The sequence below is a fragment of the Mytilus californianus genome, unplaced genomic scaffold, assembly GCF_021869535.1.
Source record: "Mytilus californianus isolate M0D057914Y unplaced genomic scaffold, xbMytCali1.0.p SCAF_8, whole genome shotgun sequence".
Lineage (NCBI taxonomy): Eukaryota > Metazoa > Mollusca > Bivalvia > Mytilida > Mytilidae > Mytilus > Mytilus californianus.
In genome coordinates, this window is record NW_026262734.1 from 24000732 (window position 1) to 24022394 (window position 21663).

At 32.5% G+C, this 21663-nt stretch overlaps 1 protein-coding gene across 1 annotated transcript; it reads right to left on the reverse strand.

Annotated features, from left to right (window-relative positions):
- Positions 1-1421: 1421 nt before the first annotated feature.
- LOC127712552 (matrilysin-like) lies at positions 1422-21417 on the reverse strand. Its single transcript, XM_052219051.1, has 11 exons — positions 21317-21417; positions 19845-19927; positions 16665-16801; positions 14456-14531; positions 10298-10434; positions 9259-9501; positions 7866-7985; positions 6530-6700; positions 5633-5766; positions 4595-4746; positions 1422-1815 (listed from the first exon to the last, which is right to left on the reverse strand). Exons 1-11 carry the CDS (start codon positions 21407-21409, stop codon positions 1722-1724), a joined length of 1440 nt encoding a protein of 479 aa, XP_052075011.1. The 5' UTR covers positions 21410-21417; the 3' UTR covers positions 1422-1721.
- Between the last annotated feature and the right edge of the window lie 246 nt (positions 21418-21663).

Genomic DNA, 21663 nt, shown 5'->3' on the forward strand with positions numbered 1-21663 from the left:
CGATTGCAGAGCGTTTTTTGTATTTACCTTTTTTTTTTTTACATTTCCTGAGGAAAGGAAAAGGAAGATACCAAAGGGATATTGAAGAAGTTGTCGAAGACAAACTGACAACGGCATGCCAAAAACAAAAACACGACGAAAAGACAAACAGTCAACAAAACACGACATAACAAAACTAAAGATTGAGCAACTTGAACCCCAGTAAAAACAGGGGGTGATCTCAGATGCTCCGAAAATGTTGTTGATGCAAGTATAAATTTGTTGAAAAGTTTACTTCGAGCAAAAAAGGACGGAATTGTGGTAACTACAGTTGGAACATATCTGTCGTCATCTGTAAATAAAGGTAACAGTAGTATACCGCTATTAGAAATTCATAAATCTATTGAGAAAAAAACAAATCCGGGTTACAAACTAAAACTGAACAAAACACATCAAATATAAGAGGAGAACAACGACAAATAAAGACAGATATGCCATAAAGGTTAAACAACTCGTGTTGGTATTCGAAATTTTTTTTTGAAGGGATGATTTAAACTTCACCACTTTGAACCCTTTGTTTAATAGCTTCCTTGTACGCAGCAAATCATGTTCAAGGAAATCATGACAGAAAATGAAGGTTCTGGAATATCGTATCAACTGGGAGATATATACTCCATATGCAGGCGCTGCTTGAAAGTTGCTACATAGAAATGGAAAGTATAATTGGGAAGCTGATATAATCTATTGTGTTTTAAAGTTTTGTTGTCAACCGAGCCTAATTGTCAATTTATAGATTTAAGTGAAGATATGAGGCATACTTAAGTGCCAATCTGCCTAAGAATCAGGCATACTAGGCAACATTAGTAGCTTTTATAGATGTGCTGAACAATGTTTATCTAACCGTAATGGCGTAATTTATGTTTTATTTTTGTGTAGAATAACGAAATAACCCTCAATCATTTATATTCTGAAACGGCACATTCCAACATTCCAACATTCAATTCATTATCTAAAAAAAAATGAAAAACAAACATACCGAACTCCACGTAAAATTAAAAACGGAAAGTCCTTTAGGTCCCAAATGGAAAAATCAAAAGCTCAAACACATCAAACGAATGGAAAACAAATGTCATATTCCTGACTTGGTACATTGGCATTTCTTTATGTAGAAAATAATTGATTAATAAAGGCAATAGTAGTATACCGTTGTACAAACCTGGTTTTATAGCTAGCTAAACGTCTCATTTGTATGGCAGTCGCATAGAATTTCATTATATTGACAACAATGTGTGAGCAAAACAAACAGACATGATTGGTAAAAATGTCAAAAATTGGGGTACAGGAGTCAACATTGTGTTATAATCTTAATCACTATAAAAACAAACAACTATGTCAACAAAGAAAAACAAAAAGGCATACAGACACTCTATATACAAAGCATATAAGCAAACATATCATTTATTATTGATGTTTTACAATATGTATAAAACAACATGATTGCATTTTCATTTGTTTTGCATATCACGAACGAACAAAATACAAACTACTTGGTTCAAAATATAAAAGATGTAACCATATTTTAATAATGAAAATATTTATAACTATTTTGAAAATTCATACTCTACTTTATACCTTAAACACCGGACGAATTTGTTTTCTGGTAAAAGTATGATAATCACAGGACGTATATATTTTTTTTGTCCCCATAACCTAGTGTTGGCCTAGATTCTGTGTTGAGGTTACTAAAGTACTTCACAGTCGTTCTTTATGAATTCAGAAGCAGCATCGTAAGGTCCACCATTTAAAGTGTTTGACTGTAAATCAAAACTATAATACCTGTACAAATAAAACAAATAGTTTATATTTAATGGCATAATGTTTGTAACATTTGCTGTTTTTAACTCACCTGGCCTAAAAGGCCAAGTGAGCTTTTCTCATCACTTGGCGTCCGTCGTCGTCGTCGTCGTTAATTTTTACAAAAATCTTCTTCTCTGAAACTACTGGGCCAAATTAAATCAAATTTGGCCACAATCATAATGAGGATATCTAGTTTTAAAAATGTGTCCGACGACCTCGCCTGCCAACCAAGATGGCCGACATGGCTAAAATAGAACATAGGAGCAAAATGCAAGTTTTGTCTATTATTTTGAAAACCGTTATAAATAGAGAAATTCAGACACGAGCAAATATGTTCAAAATGTTGAGCTCTACCAATTGTACATACACGCCAAAACTGTCAGACGACTTCTAATAGGAGTTATTTCCCATAAATGACAAATTTTACCTTTATTTTTTTATTTTTGTCTATCATTTTGAAAACTATTATAGATAGAGAGAAGCTTTAAATTGCAAAAATGATCAGCAAGACATGTTCCACAAATAAGTTTCATGGTCGAAATCGTCAGTCGACTCCTTATTAGAGTTATTGCCCTTTGATGACGATTTTTATCAATTTTTTGCGTTTTTGCCTTATATCTTAACAATTATGATAGATGGATAGAAACTTAAATAAGCAAAAATGACCAGAAAGACAAGATCTACAATTAAAATGATATGTAGGAAATTGTCTGATGACTCCTTATTGTAGTTATTGCCCTTTAATAACGATTTTTACCATTTTTGTTTGCGTTTTGCCTAATACGATAAAAATTATAATAGATAAATAGACACTTTAAATCACAAAAATGATCAGTAAGGCAAGATCTACTCACAAGTATAATGTTGCCGATATGGTTAGTAGACTGTCACTTTTATAGGAATGATTGCCCTTAAATGAGGATTTTTTTTACCCTCTTTTGTGTTTTGAGCAAAAACTAAAGAATATAGAGAGAAACTAAACAGACTACATGATCAGCAATACAAGATCAACAAAACAGAGATTTTTGTCATGCATTCTATTCTCGTCTACAATGTTGGAGAGTGTCCTTTGTTGAATATGCACATAGACCAAGGTGAGCGTGACAGGCTCTTTAGAGCCTCTAGTTTTAATTACACAGTAAGATCACTGATGATAAGAGAATGTGATGTCGTAATCAAGAAAATAATGGTTAAAAAAAATTGAACGAAAGATTGGTGATTGAATCTACTGTTTTTTTTTTCTTAACGTCAAGTGGTAACTATTTCAGGCAGATTCAGAAAGAAACATGGGCTCTCAGTCATAAAACTTTACTCAGAGTACAACATTTGTGCTCGAAACATCAAATCCGTTATTTTAATTGGTTGAATTTGAGTCTGATTACCATTATCGTAGTCGAAATTTTTATGACTGCAAGATCTGAACTTTTAGGTAATATTCAAATACCTGGTTCTTTTATGCACTGTCAGATAAAATGAAGCATGGCATAATTTCCAAAAAGAAAATTAAGAACAAGGGATTGTTAAGTCTTCAATGATGAGCTGAAACCAAACCTTATGGAAAATTATAAAGGACCATGAATAGCAAGAGGTGAAACATTTAAAAAGGGGCAACAGGTAACCTCATTAATTCATTCTTTATTAGTTAATAACATTAAATGATCTAAATTCATTGCGGAGATGAACTAACACCAGTCACTAGAACCAAAATTGTTTGCGAGAGCTAAATCATTCCGCTAACATGCGACTCATGGATTTGTATTCTTAATTAATTCCTGCACCCATTTTGTCTAATCCCATACCAAAAAAATCATCCTGCTAAGATCACGTGGACAATCGATGCATATTTTGGGCTTCAGGTTAAATAAAGGTTTGGTTTCAGTGAATAATCAATGATTGTCATAGAATAATCTTTATTAGGTTCACTTGATTCCCAAAATAATCATAACATAAAAAAAAACGAAACAATTTTGGACAAGCACGTACAGCATTTTGCGGGTTTAAGATCGTTCCATATGCTGACTCTAATAACACCAATCAGAATTTGCAATGATGATCAATAATTCTGCTTATGAACCCTTTGAACATCTGTGTTCACTTGTGAACTTTTACGAGATTAATGTTGTTAAATCTTGGATTTTATTTCAACGATTTGTGGACTGTTGTTTGTCTTTTTGTATTTTTTTCGACTCGTGGTTTTGGTTTCCTTTTTTATACCTACTTACTTTTTAAAAAAAAAATACATCACATGAAAAAACAACCAAGACAAGAAAGAATTGGTCGTGAAATACTATTAGGAAAGCAAGCTCAAAGCTTAGATATCTAAGGTTTCTCTACCAGTTTAACAGCAGTAATTTGTAATATATTTGACAAAAAGGTAAAAATAAAAGAACAATATGGGATATTATATCTGTTTTTCGTTCATTGTTTTGTCATATATCAGGCAGTTGGTGTTTTCGTTTGATTGTTACATTTTGTCATGTCGGGCCCTTTATAAATAACTATACCGTATGGGGTTTTCGCAATGTTGAAGGCTGTACCGTGACCTATAGCTATATTGAGTCACCGTACACTCTTCAACATTGAGCAAACCCCATACTGTACTGTGACTGTAATGTGCTAAACTTCTTTTAAAATATTTACATTTTATTGTCTGACATTATGGTGTTTTTGATAAAGTGTTGTATGTTCCAAATAAGTATTACTCTACCAGTAGCATCTTTGATGCATTTAATAATAATGAAAATACCAGTAAACTTACATGTTAGATTGGAAGAAATAAACTGTCTCAGTGTCGTACAGCATTGCTGCATCAATCCCCGAGGATAATCCAGGGAACTCTTCTGATATTGATTTGATCGATTCAGAACTGATAGTTAGGGTGGACAAATCTAGTTGCCATACCATACTATCCTGAAAGTATGCGCAAGAGTCAACATTTATTCATTCATAGGCTTAAGTAATAATCAATTTTTTAAAAGATAAAGCATTTTAACAACAAACTACATGCACCTTACAAATTTTTAAATCAGTACAGTATACAAGTGTGTCTGAACAACAAGTACATTTGATGTATTCGTCGATTGATTTGAATATCATTTAGACTTAATTATTTCATGAATATTACACAAGAAAGAAGTTTGAGTTAATTAGGCGATCATTTAAAAATTGGGGTATGTTGCATAGGGGCTGAAAATTTGCTTTGCAATAGATCACTTATTCATTTTTCCCCAAAAAAGGAGCATCGGATTTAAAATCCCGAATCCAACCAGAAATGGCTGTGTTTTCATACATCCAATGCAACCAGGTGTCCGTCGCTGCGTATATATACATTCTATAAATGCAGCAAAGCGTTCGTTCCAGCATTACTGATCTAATTACCATACTAGAAAAACCCATTTGACCATATTTTTATTCTGAAGTGAAATCTTGACTTCTAAACAAGAACTGACGTTCATAAGCAGTAACCACTTAAAACATAGAACTTTGAGCAAAACGAGCTCTAATGAATACATTATACAGAAAATAAACAGCAGCTGTCACTTTCTCTCGTTGTTCGTGATTTTGTTTTTACTTGTCTTGTAGCGTGTTCCAAGCTTAGCCTTAAGAGTACATTCATGTTTATAATTAATTCATACACGTTATTAGAAAAAGATAAAACTGGACTCCAATCAGGTTTATCTTAATGAGGAATCCAATGTTTTCTCTTAACAAAAATCAGATAAATTTTCAAGTTTCTTGTTTTGTTTTTTTTTGGTTTTGTGTATCATTTCTGTTTTAATAAATATTTACTACTTACACCTAACATATACACCTGATTTTCGCTAACAGCAAATGCGGCACGTGTTTTCTCTGGCATACTCTTCCGTCCACCTTTAATTTTGAGCACCCTTGTACGTATTCCTTCAGAGTCGAATTCGTACAATTTTTTGCCTGTGAATACACAATGAATATATACATGTATTATATCATATGCAAGCATCCGGAAATTAAGCCAATACCAAAGAGGGATCTGGATATATATAATACGCTACCGCATCCTGTTAGAAAGTGGAGTTGAATACGATGCCTCCTTTAGAGCGAGTGTCATGCTCTTTGCGTGTAAAAATTTTCTTGAAACGCTTCTAGAGGACCGTAATCGGAATATTTTAAAGCAATAGTGAAACATTCAGTACCGCAAACCCTATCAAAAATTCATAAATGACAAAAAAGACTGGTTTATGTTACGAAAAGTGGGATATATTATTGGGGTTCTGTGACACAGATTTTTCCTAGTGGTTCACCAAATGGCATCCATAAACCTTTCAAAACATTATTCTTCTTAACCATTATAAATCGTTTGTTCATTAGCTTCCTCACTACCAGTAACCTGCTATCAAGAGAGTCATAATAAGAAACACAAGCACTGGAATATCGTACCACATGTAAGATATATACTTCTTATTCAGCTGCTGGAATGTTGTTGCATAGAAATGGAAATTCACAATGGAAAATTTTTGTCTTACAATTTTGTTTTTAACCAACCATCACTGGGATTTGCAAACTCATAGTCGAGATATGAAGCAGATTTGAAATGTATATGTGGAATTCATTATAGTCACGCTTCATACAAATTGTGTATCCAATTCAGGTCTTATAAAAAACATTTGACGGAAAAAGTATCTATAATAATTATCTTTGATAACGTTCGATTTACCTTTTATGAAGTATGTGTTATTCGTGTCCGGTAGAATAAAAGCACCATCTACCTTCCTTGGAGACTTTTTGAAAACGGTTTTTGTTTTTTCAGTCCTATATAGCCCATTCTCAGCAGTCATCATCATAACGTGTTTTGGTTTAACGAAAAACAAATACTCCCCATTTGTATCTATAAAACAAATTAAATGTGATGTGATGTTTTTTTTTATAAAACGAAGAGAATGATATACATCCTACATTACGGCATCTTTTGAATGAAACAGACAAAAACGTTTTAAAAAGTATGGATTACAACTACACAAGTTCATTTACATGTAATGACACACAAACTTTTACTAAATTATGATTTTGATAAAAAAAATATGATTCCGCCTATAGAAAAGCAATATAGACCTCTAATCACATTGATTCAGTACATTTATTTGCGATCAATTTAAGCAATTTTAACAATTCAACGGTTATTTTGATTAACATATCATGTAGTTCAGATCAGAATCGAAATTCATAAATAGGGGGATTAAAAATCGGATAAAAAGGAGCGTAAGACGTGTAGTTGATTTACTTCAATGTAACCTTATATACAAGGAAGCTATTAAACCAAGAGTTCCAAGTGGTGAGGTTGAAATCATCCCTTCGTAAATTTTACGGACGCCATCACGAGTTGGTTGACCGTTATGGAATATCCGTTTCACAGATGATAGTGGATATGTTCCAAATTTCGTAACTACAATCCCGTCCCCTTTTCCCCGAGTGTGACCTACCGAATTAGAATTATTACCAGGTGTGTACTAACATGAGCAACACGACGGTTGCCACATGTGGAGCAGGATCTGCTTACCAGGATCTGCTTACCCTTCCGGAGCACTTGAGATCACCCCCAGTTTTGGTGGGGTTCGTGTTGCTCAGTCTTTAGTTTTTTTGTGTAATGTTGTTTGTCTGTTTGTCTGTTGGTCTTTTTCTTTTTAGCCATGGCGTTGTCAGTTTATTTTCGACTTATGAGTATGAATATTTCTTTGGTATCTTTCGCCTCTCTCTTTTTATATATCTAACTCTTGAAAAACCTATATACAAAATGTACTTTTATCTACAATCTTCATGACAATTGTCTCAATTGACTTTTTATTATTCCTGGCTTCAGTTAGAAGAACCCTTAAGTTGCAAAACTTTGATTTTTAAAAACTTACACGTTACAAAAAATAGATTCATATTTAAATTCTAATTACATATTGAAAATTAAATTTTAATCATACGTAGTCTTTAAGTTTATTTCCATTGCAAAATAAATCTATATTTTTATCAATATATTCTAGTTTTCGTAGCCTAACGAAACATACTTTTAATTGTAGCTTCATAACCATTTTGGCACAGTTCCGGTCTGTTGTCTACGGGAGGCGTCACTGTCACTGCTGGAGTAGGTCTTGGAGAATCAGTTGGTGAAGGGTTTTGTTGTTCTCCTACACGAACCAATATGAAATATCATAATTTCAAATTATTTCGGTCTTCAGATACTTAATCCAATAATAATGCCAAAATAAATATCCTTATTGGACGATAATAATAGGAAAATAAATCCACAACACTTCTTTTCTTGATTTTCGGTTTTATCAGCTCTTCAACGTTTGTAAATGATTTTGGATTATCAAATGCTTTGACCATAAACATCATTAAAAGACATAAATTGTCGAAATGCATACCGGGTACAGTAAAATTGATACCGTTAATGATAGTTATAGTGCCACAATAAACATTGGACGTGAAAAATACATATGTTAGAAAAGATATCCCAAAATTCTTTGTAGCCATGGTTTTTTGAACCCAACACCATCTAGGTGTCAGAATTTCAAATTATGCTAGCATTTCAAACCATTTTATCCGGTAATTATTTCTAACAAGTATTTAAATGAATAACACATGTTGGAAATGATATCACAACAGCAATCTTGTCACGATAGTTGAATATTGTATCTTGGTTCCAATCTAATCATTGAAAAATGAACCCAGCAATTGTCTAAAATACGTCTTATCTTTAAGGCCCATGGGACCCATCCTCTTACTGAACGTTTAAATCCCCTCATTTTCTGTAGATTATATAATAATTGAATCCATAATAGAATAAAAAGGTATGTCAATTTTCAAACTGACTCATGATTCATGACTAAAGTATGTATTAAAATACAAATTTTTTCAATGCTATTAAAATATTAACGGTACAATTTCAACGCTGAAATAATTCTTAAACCTGCTTTCGGAAATTTCGGACTTCCACTAATAAGAAGGATACTGGTTTCCATAAAAGAAAGAAGAGAACACTAGCCCTTTTGAAGTAACTAGTATTTCTCCTTCTTTTAATAAGGCTCGTATTTCCATGCTTGGTTTTCGGTACACTTTGTTTGTCTTTTTATGTTGGTTTGATTGTGTTTTGATTGTTGTTTGCTTTTGTTATATATATATATCCTATAAAAATAAGGAGATGTGGTATGATTGCCAATGAGACAACTATCCACCCAAGTTCAAATGAACTGGATATAAGCAAGTATAGGCAACCGTACGGCCTTCAACAATGAGAAAAAAAACCATACCGTATAGTATGTTCTCTTTTATGTTGCCGTTGTAACATATCAAACATCAATAATTCAAAAATATCAAGAGAGTCTCTAAATTTTGTCGAATGAAATGTGGAATTTTGGTTATTTGTAATCATCCAATACTGAAGTCGATCTTTCTTACCGTATAGAGAACGTATGCCTGCTATGTCGTCTGAATGAAGTTGGTAGTTTGGTATATAACCAGTGTAAATCGGTGCCATCAATGCATCATTATTGCTTGAATGGTCAAGCCCAAGAGAATGTCCAAATTCGTGTGCGGCAACAATGAAAAGATCTGTACCGGTTGTATTGACAACCCAAAGTTCGCCGTCGTCAAAGTGAGCATCGCCATTCTGAGGGAAAAATGCATGAGCAAGCACGCCTCCTGGAAAATTATCAATTAAGGAATGACTGTAATATTTTTTCTGTCTACGAAGAAATAACATCAAAACTGTAGCAGGTTATTTTAAAGTGTGCACCACATTTTCTATGTTATTTCGAATAGACAGAAAAAACATTATAGTCATTCCTTATAATTTAATTCTAAATTCCATTTTAAACCGGAGTAAATTATGAAAAAACGTTGACGACTTCACGGTCACATGACTAAATTATGTCTATGAGCTGATAAACAAAACACCGTCAGCCAATCAGAAGACGCGTTACATCCAAAATTAAATTATTCATTGATAATAATTATATACTAACTACTAAAAAACAAACGATCAGTACATTAATTGGGCGTACATTATTTGTGATGTTCTGATTCATACCCTAGCAATCGTATTTGCGTCTTTACACTCGAAGCAATGAGCCTCTACGACACAACATTTGCTAGATAATGCTAATATAGGTTGTATCTTTTTTTCAATCAAACAAACTCAATTTAATCAACCAAATCGTAATTTTCATATATATGTTAACTTCCTATAAACATCTAAAATTATCTTGAGGGTATATTACCAATGTTTTATGTAATATTACAGTAAGTCCTATAATATTACAAAAGGACTTATTTATCTAACAAGCTCAATCAGAGACGCCTGATTCTAGGCCTTTTAAATTATCACACATGTTTGATGCAGATTTAATTGTTGAACTTGCTCTTTCGTGTCGTTATATACCATACAGATGAAATAGTCTCTCATTCCATACCATGAACAATTGAATATATAACGTACCTGTGCCATCGAAGGCGTAACCATCACCATGATCACCTGTCACAAATTTGATTTTAATATCCTCCCCGGAATTAACTTCTGTGAAGGACAAATCTGCCACGTCCGACCAGGCTTTAAGTGCTCTAGCTATTTCAGACCTAAATAACAAAAAATGTAATAATAAGGCTAGAGCTTCATTGCTCTAGTTAGTTAGTTCAGATCTATGTTACAGGTAGGCCATATTTTAAGTAATCTAGCTGGTTTAAATCTATACAAGAGGGGAAACACTGTCAGGTGAGGTTTTAAGTGCTCTTGCTAGTTCAAATCTATTTAACAGAAATTAAAACAGTAACTATCTATATATAGGTTTTTAGAGCTCATTCTAGGTCGGATCTATTAAACAAAAGAGAAAGTTGGACCAGACTTTAAGTGTTGTAATTGAAATGAAAATAGGGAGATGTGGAATGATTGCCAATCAAATCATATACGAATAACAGGAGATGTGGAATGATTGCCAAAATCAAATCGTATACGAATAACAGGAGATGTGGAATGATTGCCAATCAAATTGTATACGAATAATAGGAGATGTGGAATGATTACCAATCAAATCGTATACGAATACCGGGAGATGTGGAATGATTGCCAATCAAATCGTATACGAATAACAGGAGATGTGGAATGATTGCCAATCAAATCGTATACGAATAACAGGAGATGTGGGTATACATCAATGAGCCAGCAAACAAAAGGGACCAAAAGACATCAAGCTTGCAAAAAAGTATAACAAAAATACCGAACTCCAAGGCAAATTCAAACGCTATCAATCAACTGAACAAGTGAAAAACAACTGCCATATTCCTGACTTGGTACAGGCATTTTTTCAAAGAAAATGGTGGGTTAAACCTGGTTTTATAGTTATATATAGCTGGGGGCATCATTCTTGGCTATAGAAAAGAAATAGCAAGTAAGATAAAACCCTTGTCTACAAAATCTAAATACGTGCTTTTTTTTTAAAGTCTCATCAGACCTTTTAAATTTAGATCAAGATATTGTTATAGGTAAAGTATATATACCACCTGAATATACCGCATTTTCTTCACAGGATGCATTTTGTCAACTGGAGGGCGAGTATATAAATTTCTCACAAAATTACAAATTCGTAGCCCTTATTGGAGACTTTAACGGACGAACGGCCAACGACGATGACTTTTTCCTTTCAAAAGAAATGCATGGAAACAATGTGGCGAGTTTTGTGGAAAAAGACGTTCTGACGCTTGACTCACTGAACATACCACGAAAACGAAATAGTTTACGATCCTATAAGAAACGGGTACGGAAAGAAAATTTTAGATTTTTGCAAAGGAAATAATTCATTTATTGTAAATGGGAGAATAGGTGAATTTAATGTTAGGAAAGTTAACATGTAAAAACGCTAGCATTGTAGATTATTGTATAAGTTCTACAAGTTTATTGAAATATTTAAGAAATTTTTCTGTACTAGATTTTAGTAATTTTTATTCAGATGTTCATTGTGCACTTGCATTTCATTGTCGGGGTCATCCTTGGTTAATGTAGAGGAAACTGGTGAAAATTGTAATTGTCAAACATTTTCTAAAAAATTAAGAAATAGGACCAAGAAAAATGTCTGGAATTTAAAGATCAGATTGAACAAGGCAAACTTGATGAACTATAGATGCTGTTTAACGAAGTTGTAGGTGGAAACCTAGATATTAGTAAAAAGTACTCGTCAGTCGATAAAACAAAAATTAATACCTTACTTGATCATTTATGTTCAATATTCTATAATTCTGCGAAATACACATTTGGACCTTGTAAATTTTCTAATTCTTAGCAAAAAGAAAAAAAGAAACTTGGAAAGTTGAAAAAAGAATGGTTTAATAATGACTGTTATTTTGAGAGACACAATTTCAGAAAACGTAAAAGAAAATTCAAAACAAATAGAACAAATCAAAATTTTCAAGACTTAAAATTAGCTGAAAAAAAATACAAAAAAGTTATGGACAAAGCTATTCTTGATCACAAAAGAAAGTTGTCAAAGAAAATTTAAAATTTAAAATCAAATAATTCACAGGAATTCTGGAAACTTTTGAAAAACAGGGAGCAATTTGACGTTCCTATTGAAAAACTTTTTGAATTTTTTAAAGCTTTAAACGAGAAACCATATGACAAACAAGACTTTAACATACTATATATTGACCCGAACGATATAAATCGTCTGAACGAAAATATAATTAGGAACATTTCAAAAGACGAAATTAAAAAATGTATTAAAAAATTAAAAAACAGTAAGTCCCAAGGAGAGGATTTAATTGTAAATGAGTATATTAAGTCAACAGAAAATAAACTATGTTCATAGACATTTACCAGCAACTATTTAATATTATTTTCGTAACAGGCGTTATCCCGGATAGTTGACTTATTGGAAATATATATTAAACCGATTTTTAAAAACAAAGGTGACAAAATGGACCCAAAAAATTATAGACCAATAACAATTCTGAGTTGCCTTGGGAAACTCTTTACTGCAATTTTGAGTGAGCGATTAACTGAGTTTTCAGGCGACTTTCTTATCTTGAATGAAAATCAATGTGGATTTCGTAAGGGCAATTCAACAACTGATAATTTGTTTATAATTTTTATCTTTTTTGAAATTCTAAAAAACAAGAAGAAAAAAATGTTTTGCTCATTTATTGATTTTGTAAAAGTTTTCGACAAAGTTTGGCGGGATGGTCTATAGTATAAGTTGTTAGTGAATAATATGAATGGTAACATTTATAATATAATTGTTAATACGTATAATGGTACAAAGTCTTGTATTTCTTATAATGATTGCAAGTCAGAATTTTTTCTTTGTAGTAACGGTGTTCGTCAAGCGGATAATTTGTCCCCGTTTCTTTTCGACCTTGAGTTACATTTATCAAACTGTCACTTAAATGATCTGCAAACGATTTCTAACGAAATTGAACTCAAACTTAATACATATTTGAAATTATTTGTAATTTTATATGCTGATGGTACTGTGCTAATGGCAGAATCACCTGCAGATCTCCAAAGGCAACTTGACTCCTTTCAAGATTATTGTACTACATGGAAACTGAAAGTTAATGCTGATAAAAGTAAAATCATGCAATCATGGTTTCAGCAATAACGAAATAATCGAAAATGTCCACTTAAAATTTTGTAAATTGCTGCTACATTTAAAATCTTCTACACCATCGTATATGATATATGGCGAACTTGGAAGATATACTCTAGAAATTGACATAAAATAGAATGATATCATTCTGGGCTAAACTTCTTTCTGGAAAAGAGTCAAAATTGTCAAAAGATTTTTATAACTTATGTTTTCAATTGTCATAAAATTATGTAAACGGAGAACGGAGATCGGTTTTTATGGTTAGATAACATAAAAAATATTCTAAATGAATGTGGCTTAACATATATTTGGAATACACAAACTTTTATTAATTTGAATTTGCTGCGTCTGACAGTTAGTAGAAACCTTAAAGATCAATTTGAACAGAATTGGCTCTTATTGTTAGAAGAATCACGCAATGCTGTTAATTACAGAGTATTTAAAGATACATTAGTTCGGAAGTTTATTTAGATATTTTAGATAACAAAAATCTTGTAGAATTTTTCAGACATAGAATGACAAATCATAAATTACCTATTGAAGCTGGTAGATGGTATAACACCAACAGACAAAACAGAAAGTGTACTCTGTGTAGAAAAAATGAAATCGGGGATGAACTTCACTTTATCTTGGAATGTTAATTTTGTTAACAGGAGAGGAAAAATAACATACAAAAATATAGTTACACCAAACCGAATATCTTAAAGTATGAATTATTGATGTCATCAAAAAAAGAAAACAAGACCTTTAAAGAAACAAAATAACAAACAGACTAGATTCGAAGTACTCGTGAATGTTCAGACCTATAAACAGATATGAAACTGAGGTAGCACGTAGTCACCTCACAAGTGCAAGTCTAGAATAACGTTGATTTCAACCTATTCTCTGTTTAAAATCAGGAACATTGTTGATATTTGTTTTTAAATATTCTGTGTATGGCTTCCAAAAGATATAACATGTCAATATGATGTTAAGCAACTTCCAAGACATAACTTTTATAAATTATTTTAAGTACTTACTTTACAACCGAATTCGACAAACGATCGCTGAAATCAGCAACTCTCCAACTCAAATTCTTTTTAGTCCATTTGGGTCCTATGGACAAAAGTAAAACTATTATAGATATCGCCATGATATGATATAGGAATATTGAATGATAGTTACTCAAAAAGATGAGAAAACTATTTTTATATCAAGAATTGTTATCCATCTATCAATTCATCTGTATTTTTAATCATTATATTATTATCAGTGAGAGGACATTGTCTATGTTAAGGAAAGTGAATACAGTATAAAACTTTTTAAAAGACAACCCAGTATAAAATATGTCTAGTATGGCCAACACAGGAAAAGTCGACATCATCGATTAAAAAAAAAGATACTTGATAAACAAATCTCATATATTGAATATACAAATTGGTTTCGAATGACGTAATTTGAGTATGAGTTATTCCCCTTGGCAACAATTTTAGAGGAATACGCGGTTGATTGTTTACTGACTAACCAAATTGAAGCATGCGATTCACACAAGTCTGATTAGAGATCTTTCAAGATCATAGTGATAAATTAGGCAAGATTCAAAGAAATAAAAAATTGTTCAGAAGCCATATTTTTTAAATTCTAGCGGTCAGTATCACATGTTGAGTTTGGTTGATTCGTGAAGATTTTAACGCCACTTAAGACTTCCAACATAGCCACAAAAGAGAAGTCAATCTAACTCAATTGATGTCAATCGAAAGCTATCGTTTGAGGTGACTTTGAAACATCGAAAAGTAGCTGTATTCCCTTATTAAATTAAACATGTACTTATCAATCGTATAATCGTATATTGTTGATTCAGTGTCATCCCGCTAACATGTTAAGTTTAACCCGGCCACATTCTGTATGTATGTGCCTGTCCCAAGTCAGGAGCCTGTAATTCAGTGGTTGTCGTTTGTTGCTGTGTTACATATTTGTTTTTCGTTCTTTTTTTTTTGTACATAAATTAGGCCGTTAGTTTTCTCGTTTGAATTGTTTTACATTTGTCATTTCGGGGCCTTTTATAGCTGACTATGAAGTATGGGCTTTGCTCTTTGTTGAAGGCCGTACGGTGACTTATAATTGTTAATTTCTGTGTCATTTGGTCGCTTGTGAAGAGTTATCTCATTGGCAATCATACCACATCTTCTTTTTTATAATTATACAAATTCACTGACACTAAAGCTAGTCGTCGGATGTAGCCATTTCAATCATCATTGCATTGATAGCTAGATAACAAGTGACCAGTTTTAAATTCAATGTATTGATTACCAATTATATTGTGCAGACGTTTCCTACTATGAATAAAACTGACCAAGGGCAGAAAACAGATGAAGGCCACCTATGAGTCTTCTACACAGCTAGAAAATCCCACACCCGGAGGCGGCTTCAGCTGGCCCCTAAACAAAATGCATATATAGTTCAATCAAAATGGACGTCACACCAAACTCCAAAACATATGAATAAAATTGAGAATGGAAATGGGGAATGTGTCAAAGAGACAACAACCCGACCATAGAACAGACAACAGCAGAAGGTCACCAACAGGTCTTCAATGCAGCGAGAAATTCCCGCACCCGGAGGCGTCCTTCAGCTGGCCCCTAAACAAATATATATACTAGTTCAGTGATAATGAACGCCATACTAAACTCCAAATTGTACACAAGAAACTAAAATTAAAAATAATACAAGACTGACAAAGGCTAGAGGCTCCTGACTTGGGACAGGCGCAAAAATGCGGCGGGGTTAAACATGTTTATGAGATCTCAACCCTCCCCCTATACCTCTAGCCAATGTAGAAAAGTAAACGCATAACAATACGCGTATTAAAATTCAGTTCAAGAGAAGTCCGAGTCTGATGTCAGAAGATGTAACCAAAGAAAATAAACAAAATGACAATAATACATAAATAACAACAGACTACTAGCAGTTAACTGACATGCCAGCTCCAATTAAACTGATTGAAAGATTATGTCTTCATCATATGAATATCAGGCACAATCCTTCCCGTTAGGGGTTTAGTATCATACCATCATAACATATATGAGAAGAACATAACCCGTGTCATGCATATTTCAATTATACATGCAGCATTAAAAGTACAATGATCATACTTTCTATATTTAATGCAATTAAAGTTATTATTAGGATATGTGAATCAACTACATGATATATAATTCATAAAGTAGCGACAAAATTGTACATAGTCACCAGTTTTGTATGGTTTTGGTAAACCATCTGCACCGGGTTCCATATCCGGAACACCACACCTCGGTGAATTCATCTTGTTTACGGTCTCTTGATCGAGTTTGCCTGTTATCGGCAGATTGTTAAACTTCTGAAAGGACCTGTAAATTTATATATTTTTTATCAATATCAGTATGTTGCTTTTCTGTAAAGATTTTTAATTCAAGCAAATAAGTTAATGTAAGTTTAAAGAATCAATAACATTATTAAAAAAATAGTTTATTCTCCTTCAACAATGAGCAAAATCCGTACCGCATAGCAAGCTATAAAATACAAAATAATTCAATCGAGAAAACGAACTGCCAGATTTATGTACAAAAACATAAACGTTAAACAAATTTGAAATGCAATACCTATAATTGTGTGTGTCTAACTGTCATAGTGTAAGAATTCCTTAATATTAGTTAGCTCAAGAATTAGCAGAATCTTACTATATAAATCATTCTCATGATTAACTACTGAATTCGAAGTTGACATTTATGATTTTTTTTTCAATAATGACGAATAAGGAAGACATAAGTGATAACATTCATTTATTCTTTGTTTTATTTCAAGTGATAATGTATTAATGTTTTCCTCTCTTAATTTGTTTTCCAATATTTTCTCTATGAAATAATGGACCATACTTTTTTGACCTTTCCTTAATTTTCTACAACTTTTATTACATGCATTTGCGGATCGAGGATTTAAAAGGGGGCCCACGTAAAGAAAGTTTATGTATTAACCACATATGTAACGCCATAAATGGAGGGGGGATAAATCCACCTGTGTTAAAACATTTCAGAATATCTCTGCATTGCTGTTTATTTTGAATTTTATCTGCTAATTGATATTTTTTTTTATTATAATAATGTGATAATTATACACACTCATACATGTATCAACAAACGAATTATTTTTGAACAAATGGGTCACGTTACATAAAAAATGACGAATCATACAAATTGAATAATTTATTTAAAATACGGATATCGTAAATAAATCACAAAAGTAAAAATGAAACCGGGAAAATTTATAAAAATAAACGGATCTTCCGGTAGGGTTATATCATTGAATACTTAGATGAGGATTAAATTGTCCACCCTCACTAGAAGAGGTAAAAACTTTAGTCTTAAATTTTAGCATCAAATTAAAATAAAACTTTAATTACTAATAGGTTTCACAGGTCAATAAATGTTAATTTGGGGTACACTTCATCGAGTAATAAAATCAACAGTACAAATTTTAATGCACCAGATGCGCATTTTGACAATTAATGTCTCTTCGGTAATAATTGAGGCATAAATTTTTGAAAATCCCAAACCTAATACAAACCGGTTGTAGCTGATAAAAAACTAAAGTAAGTAATAAGGTACTATAAAAACAATTTTATGCGATAGTATAAACAGTACAGTCAGGATTCTACTCTGTCAAAATTATCTCCCCATTACGCCAGTTCATTTTTACGATTGTAAAAATGGAAGCCATTGTAGGGATGATGCGCTGCCAATTTAGCTCTTGAAAGCCGATAAATTTATCCACATAGCATCATTACGATCCTTATATGCCAGTTGTATTTTAAGAGACAAATGTATCTACTTGCTAATGAGCATCAGTTAATGTACTTGTCTACATTCAGTCAACTTAAAACTATTGTCTGATCGGTTGTCAGGTGGAATTTTCGAAAATTCATAAACATCTAAAAAAATTCTAATTCAATATTTCGTGGAAGGGCAGACTTAAAATTTTCAGTGGTTGAAGACTATAAACCCTAGATAACACACACAAAAAATGAAGTTTTTTCGAAGATATGCATTTTTAAGATCCAACTTAAAAGTCTGTCGTCAAGTATTTTTAGTAAAAATTTGCTATTCGAACACACCTATTCTGTTTCTGTGATTCATTAGAAAGGTATTTCACTTGACCCATATATTTCATTTTTTTAGTACTGTGAATTTTCGATGTTATAAAGTCAACCTGTAGCCTTGATATATAAAAATGACAGAATCTGAAGCGAGATGATGTATCAAATACTTTTGCTTTTTACGTTTTCAAGACAAAATATTCAACTCAAACACGCCCTAACATAAAAAGGTGCACTCGATTTTCTCTTTTCGATGCAATTGTTTCCCATTTTTGGAATTATTTATCGAGTCACATAATGGAAGGGCAGAAACGAAAATTAAGGAACAAATAGATTGATATGTTCTCTGTCCGTGGTATTTTTATTTTTTAAATTGGAGGTTATGCATTTTTTAGATCCAACTGAATAGACACCCATGTCGTGGACTTGCTATCTAATTGTTCTGCTTAATTATGTAATAGATAAATTGAAAACTTATGCAAATGGTGTTTTTATGATAAAATACTTCGTAATTTAGCCGAAAACTGTCATTTTATTTGTTTCTATTAACTTTTAAAATTTTTGTTACTATAGTAAACATTACAGTAAACATTTATCGCCTTTAACAAAGAGCTTCGATTCTTTTGTTCTATTTCAACTGGGTTTCCGCCTGAGTAACATTGACAATGTCATCTTTTACGATACAGTAAAAAATGAACATAATTCAGTGGTTGTCGTTTGTTGCTGTATACTAGTATCATATTTGTTTTTCGTTTATTGTATTGTACATAAATCAGGCCGTTAGTTTTCTCGTGAATTGTTTTACATTTGTCATATTAGGCCTTTTATAGCTTTCTATTTGGTACAGGTTTTGCTCACTGTTGAAAACCGTACGGTGACCTATATACTTCTACGTCATTTGGTCCCTGGTGCAGAGTTATCTCATTGGCAATCATCCCACATCTTATTTTTATAACACCGGTAACCAACTGCAATGTGCATCTTTCACTGTGTTGCACTCCAACATTGAACCGAAGAGGAAAGTCATCACGCTATATTGTCATGTAGCCCTTTGTAGGCGAAATTAGATGTGGTCCTTTGTTAGTGTATGAGGTATTTCATTTAACGTCTCAACAGCTTGAGTTCGAGTCCTGTTGATAGAAAGATGCGCTAGGACAAATAAGATTAAAATATGTTCTATCAATGGCTATCTTTTTTAAATGCAGTGTAAACCGATCATTTTACCATATAAGAATACATTTTACTGCCCCTTATTTCTCTTAAAGTAAGTCACGATTTCTCTGCTAATACTTGATACTTACTTAAGAGCCTCTGTCCTCTCAGAGGTACTGTGTAATTGGAATGATTTAGCGCTTGACATATAACCAAATTGTTCGAGATAACTCTGAAAATAGATATTGCTTTTTATATTAATTACAATGGAGTATTGTGATATTGGCTGCCTGAAAGAAAGAAATTTCAACATGTGAGGGTGTTACCTATCCAAGGATATGTTTTTTCATTGAAAAGATTCATAATAAATTCTGCTGATGCTAGATCTTTAGAGAGTAAACATTTATAACACGATTGTGGAAGGCATACCGCATCCCTTGCACCCATGGATCCAACGTCGCCCAAGTAGTTAGAATTTCGTATTAAAACATCTCGAAACACGACTCTTCGTACTGTTAGATTGGTGAATTCAAGTTTGCCATATACCTTTACTCTTGATATCCTTTAGGTACATAAAGGTATGGTATTATAATGATATAATTGTTATACAACAACCATGGTGATTTAATTTATCCCCGCTACATTCTTTATGTGAAATCCAATTCATATAGAAAACCCTACTACAATAATAATGCACGATCTAGCACAAAATCGTTCAATAACCATTTTATTAAATCAAACACTTTTTACTTTAAATGAATAAAAAATGCTTTGACTATAAATGCATATCAACTGAAGTAACCATATGAAAGGTATACTAAAATATACTTGTGTCATACATAAAATGTATGGAAACCACTGTGAGTTTTACATTAATGATATATATGTAAATCGGTTAAGCTGGACTAACTTGAAAAACATTTATCTTTCGAAAGACTCTCATGTTTACTGCAAATAATTGTTTTAGAATTAACAATTCGTCTTTTTATCTAGAAAAACTAATGAAATAAGACTTATTAACAATCAAAAAGATTATTTTATAAGAATTGGTATCCAGTGTCAGCGCAATATCTAAAAAAAAATATATGGGTATCAATTGATATTTTATAGTGTGTCTTTCTATGTTGTGATGTTACACTATTGTTTCAGATAAGGGTGAAGGTTGGTACATATTAAAACGTTTAAACCCGCTGCATTTGTTTGCACCTGTCCTAAGTCAGGAATCTGATATTCAGTAGTTGTTGTTTGTTGATGTAGTTCATAAGTGTTTATCGTTTCTCGTTTTTTATATAGATTAGACCGTTGGTTTTCCCGTTTGAATGGTATTACACTAGTCATTTCTGGGGCCCTTTATAGCTTGCTGTTCGGTGTGAGCCAAGGCTCCGTGTTGAAGTCCGTACTTTGACCTATAAGGGTTTACTTTTACAAATTGTGACTTGGATGGAGAGTTGTCTCATTGGCACTCGATCATACCACATCTTCTTATATCTAGTTTACCATTATTACAAAACAGATACATGAGTCCTAACTTTTCAAGTAAGCTTTTTTTTAAAAATGTATTAACGTTTAAATAAAATTTTTGGGAGGATTAATTATACATAAACGATAGTAATACACTCACATCAGCTGCACGAGTGTCCCCATCATTAACGGCACGAACGTGCCTGTGTCTGTATAATCCAAGACTACTGGTAAAGAAGCCTATCAAAATCATAAGCTTCATGGTTCTTTTGACAATAAATATTTATTGTTTATGAATAGTCATACACACCTCTTTATACTAATAAAGAGATTATTTTCGTATCGTCTTAATTACAATATTGTTATGCTTGTTCAAGTTTACGAAGGTTTGATCACACGAACATCCTTATTATTGCACGTAAGCTGTTATTTATATATGAACGTCCGCATCGCCTATGTCATTATGGGCGTCATTAACTGTGTCAAACAAAAGACCAAGATCACCTA

What these genes read in the sequence shown, in the direction of transcription:
- LOC127712552 (XM_052219051.1), bottom strand. Translation starts at nt 21,409, where the DNA reads ATGATTTTGATAGGCTTCTTTACCAGTAGTCTTGGATTATACAGACAC. An exon ending in ACCAAAACCATACAAAACTG is followed by an intron (nt 14,532 to 16,664) that starts GTGACTATGTAC and finishes TTTTGTCCATAG; the next exon opens with GACCCAAATGGACTAAAAAG. An exon ending in TAACACATACTTCATAAAAG is followed by an intron (nt 5,767 to 6,529) that starts GTAAATCGAACG and finishes GTGTATTCACAG; the next exon opens with GCAAAAAATTGTACGAATTC.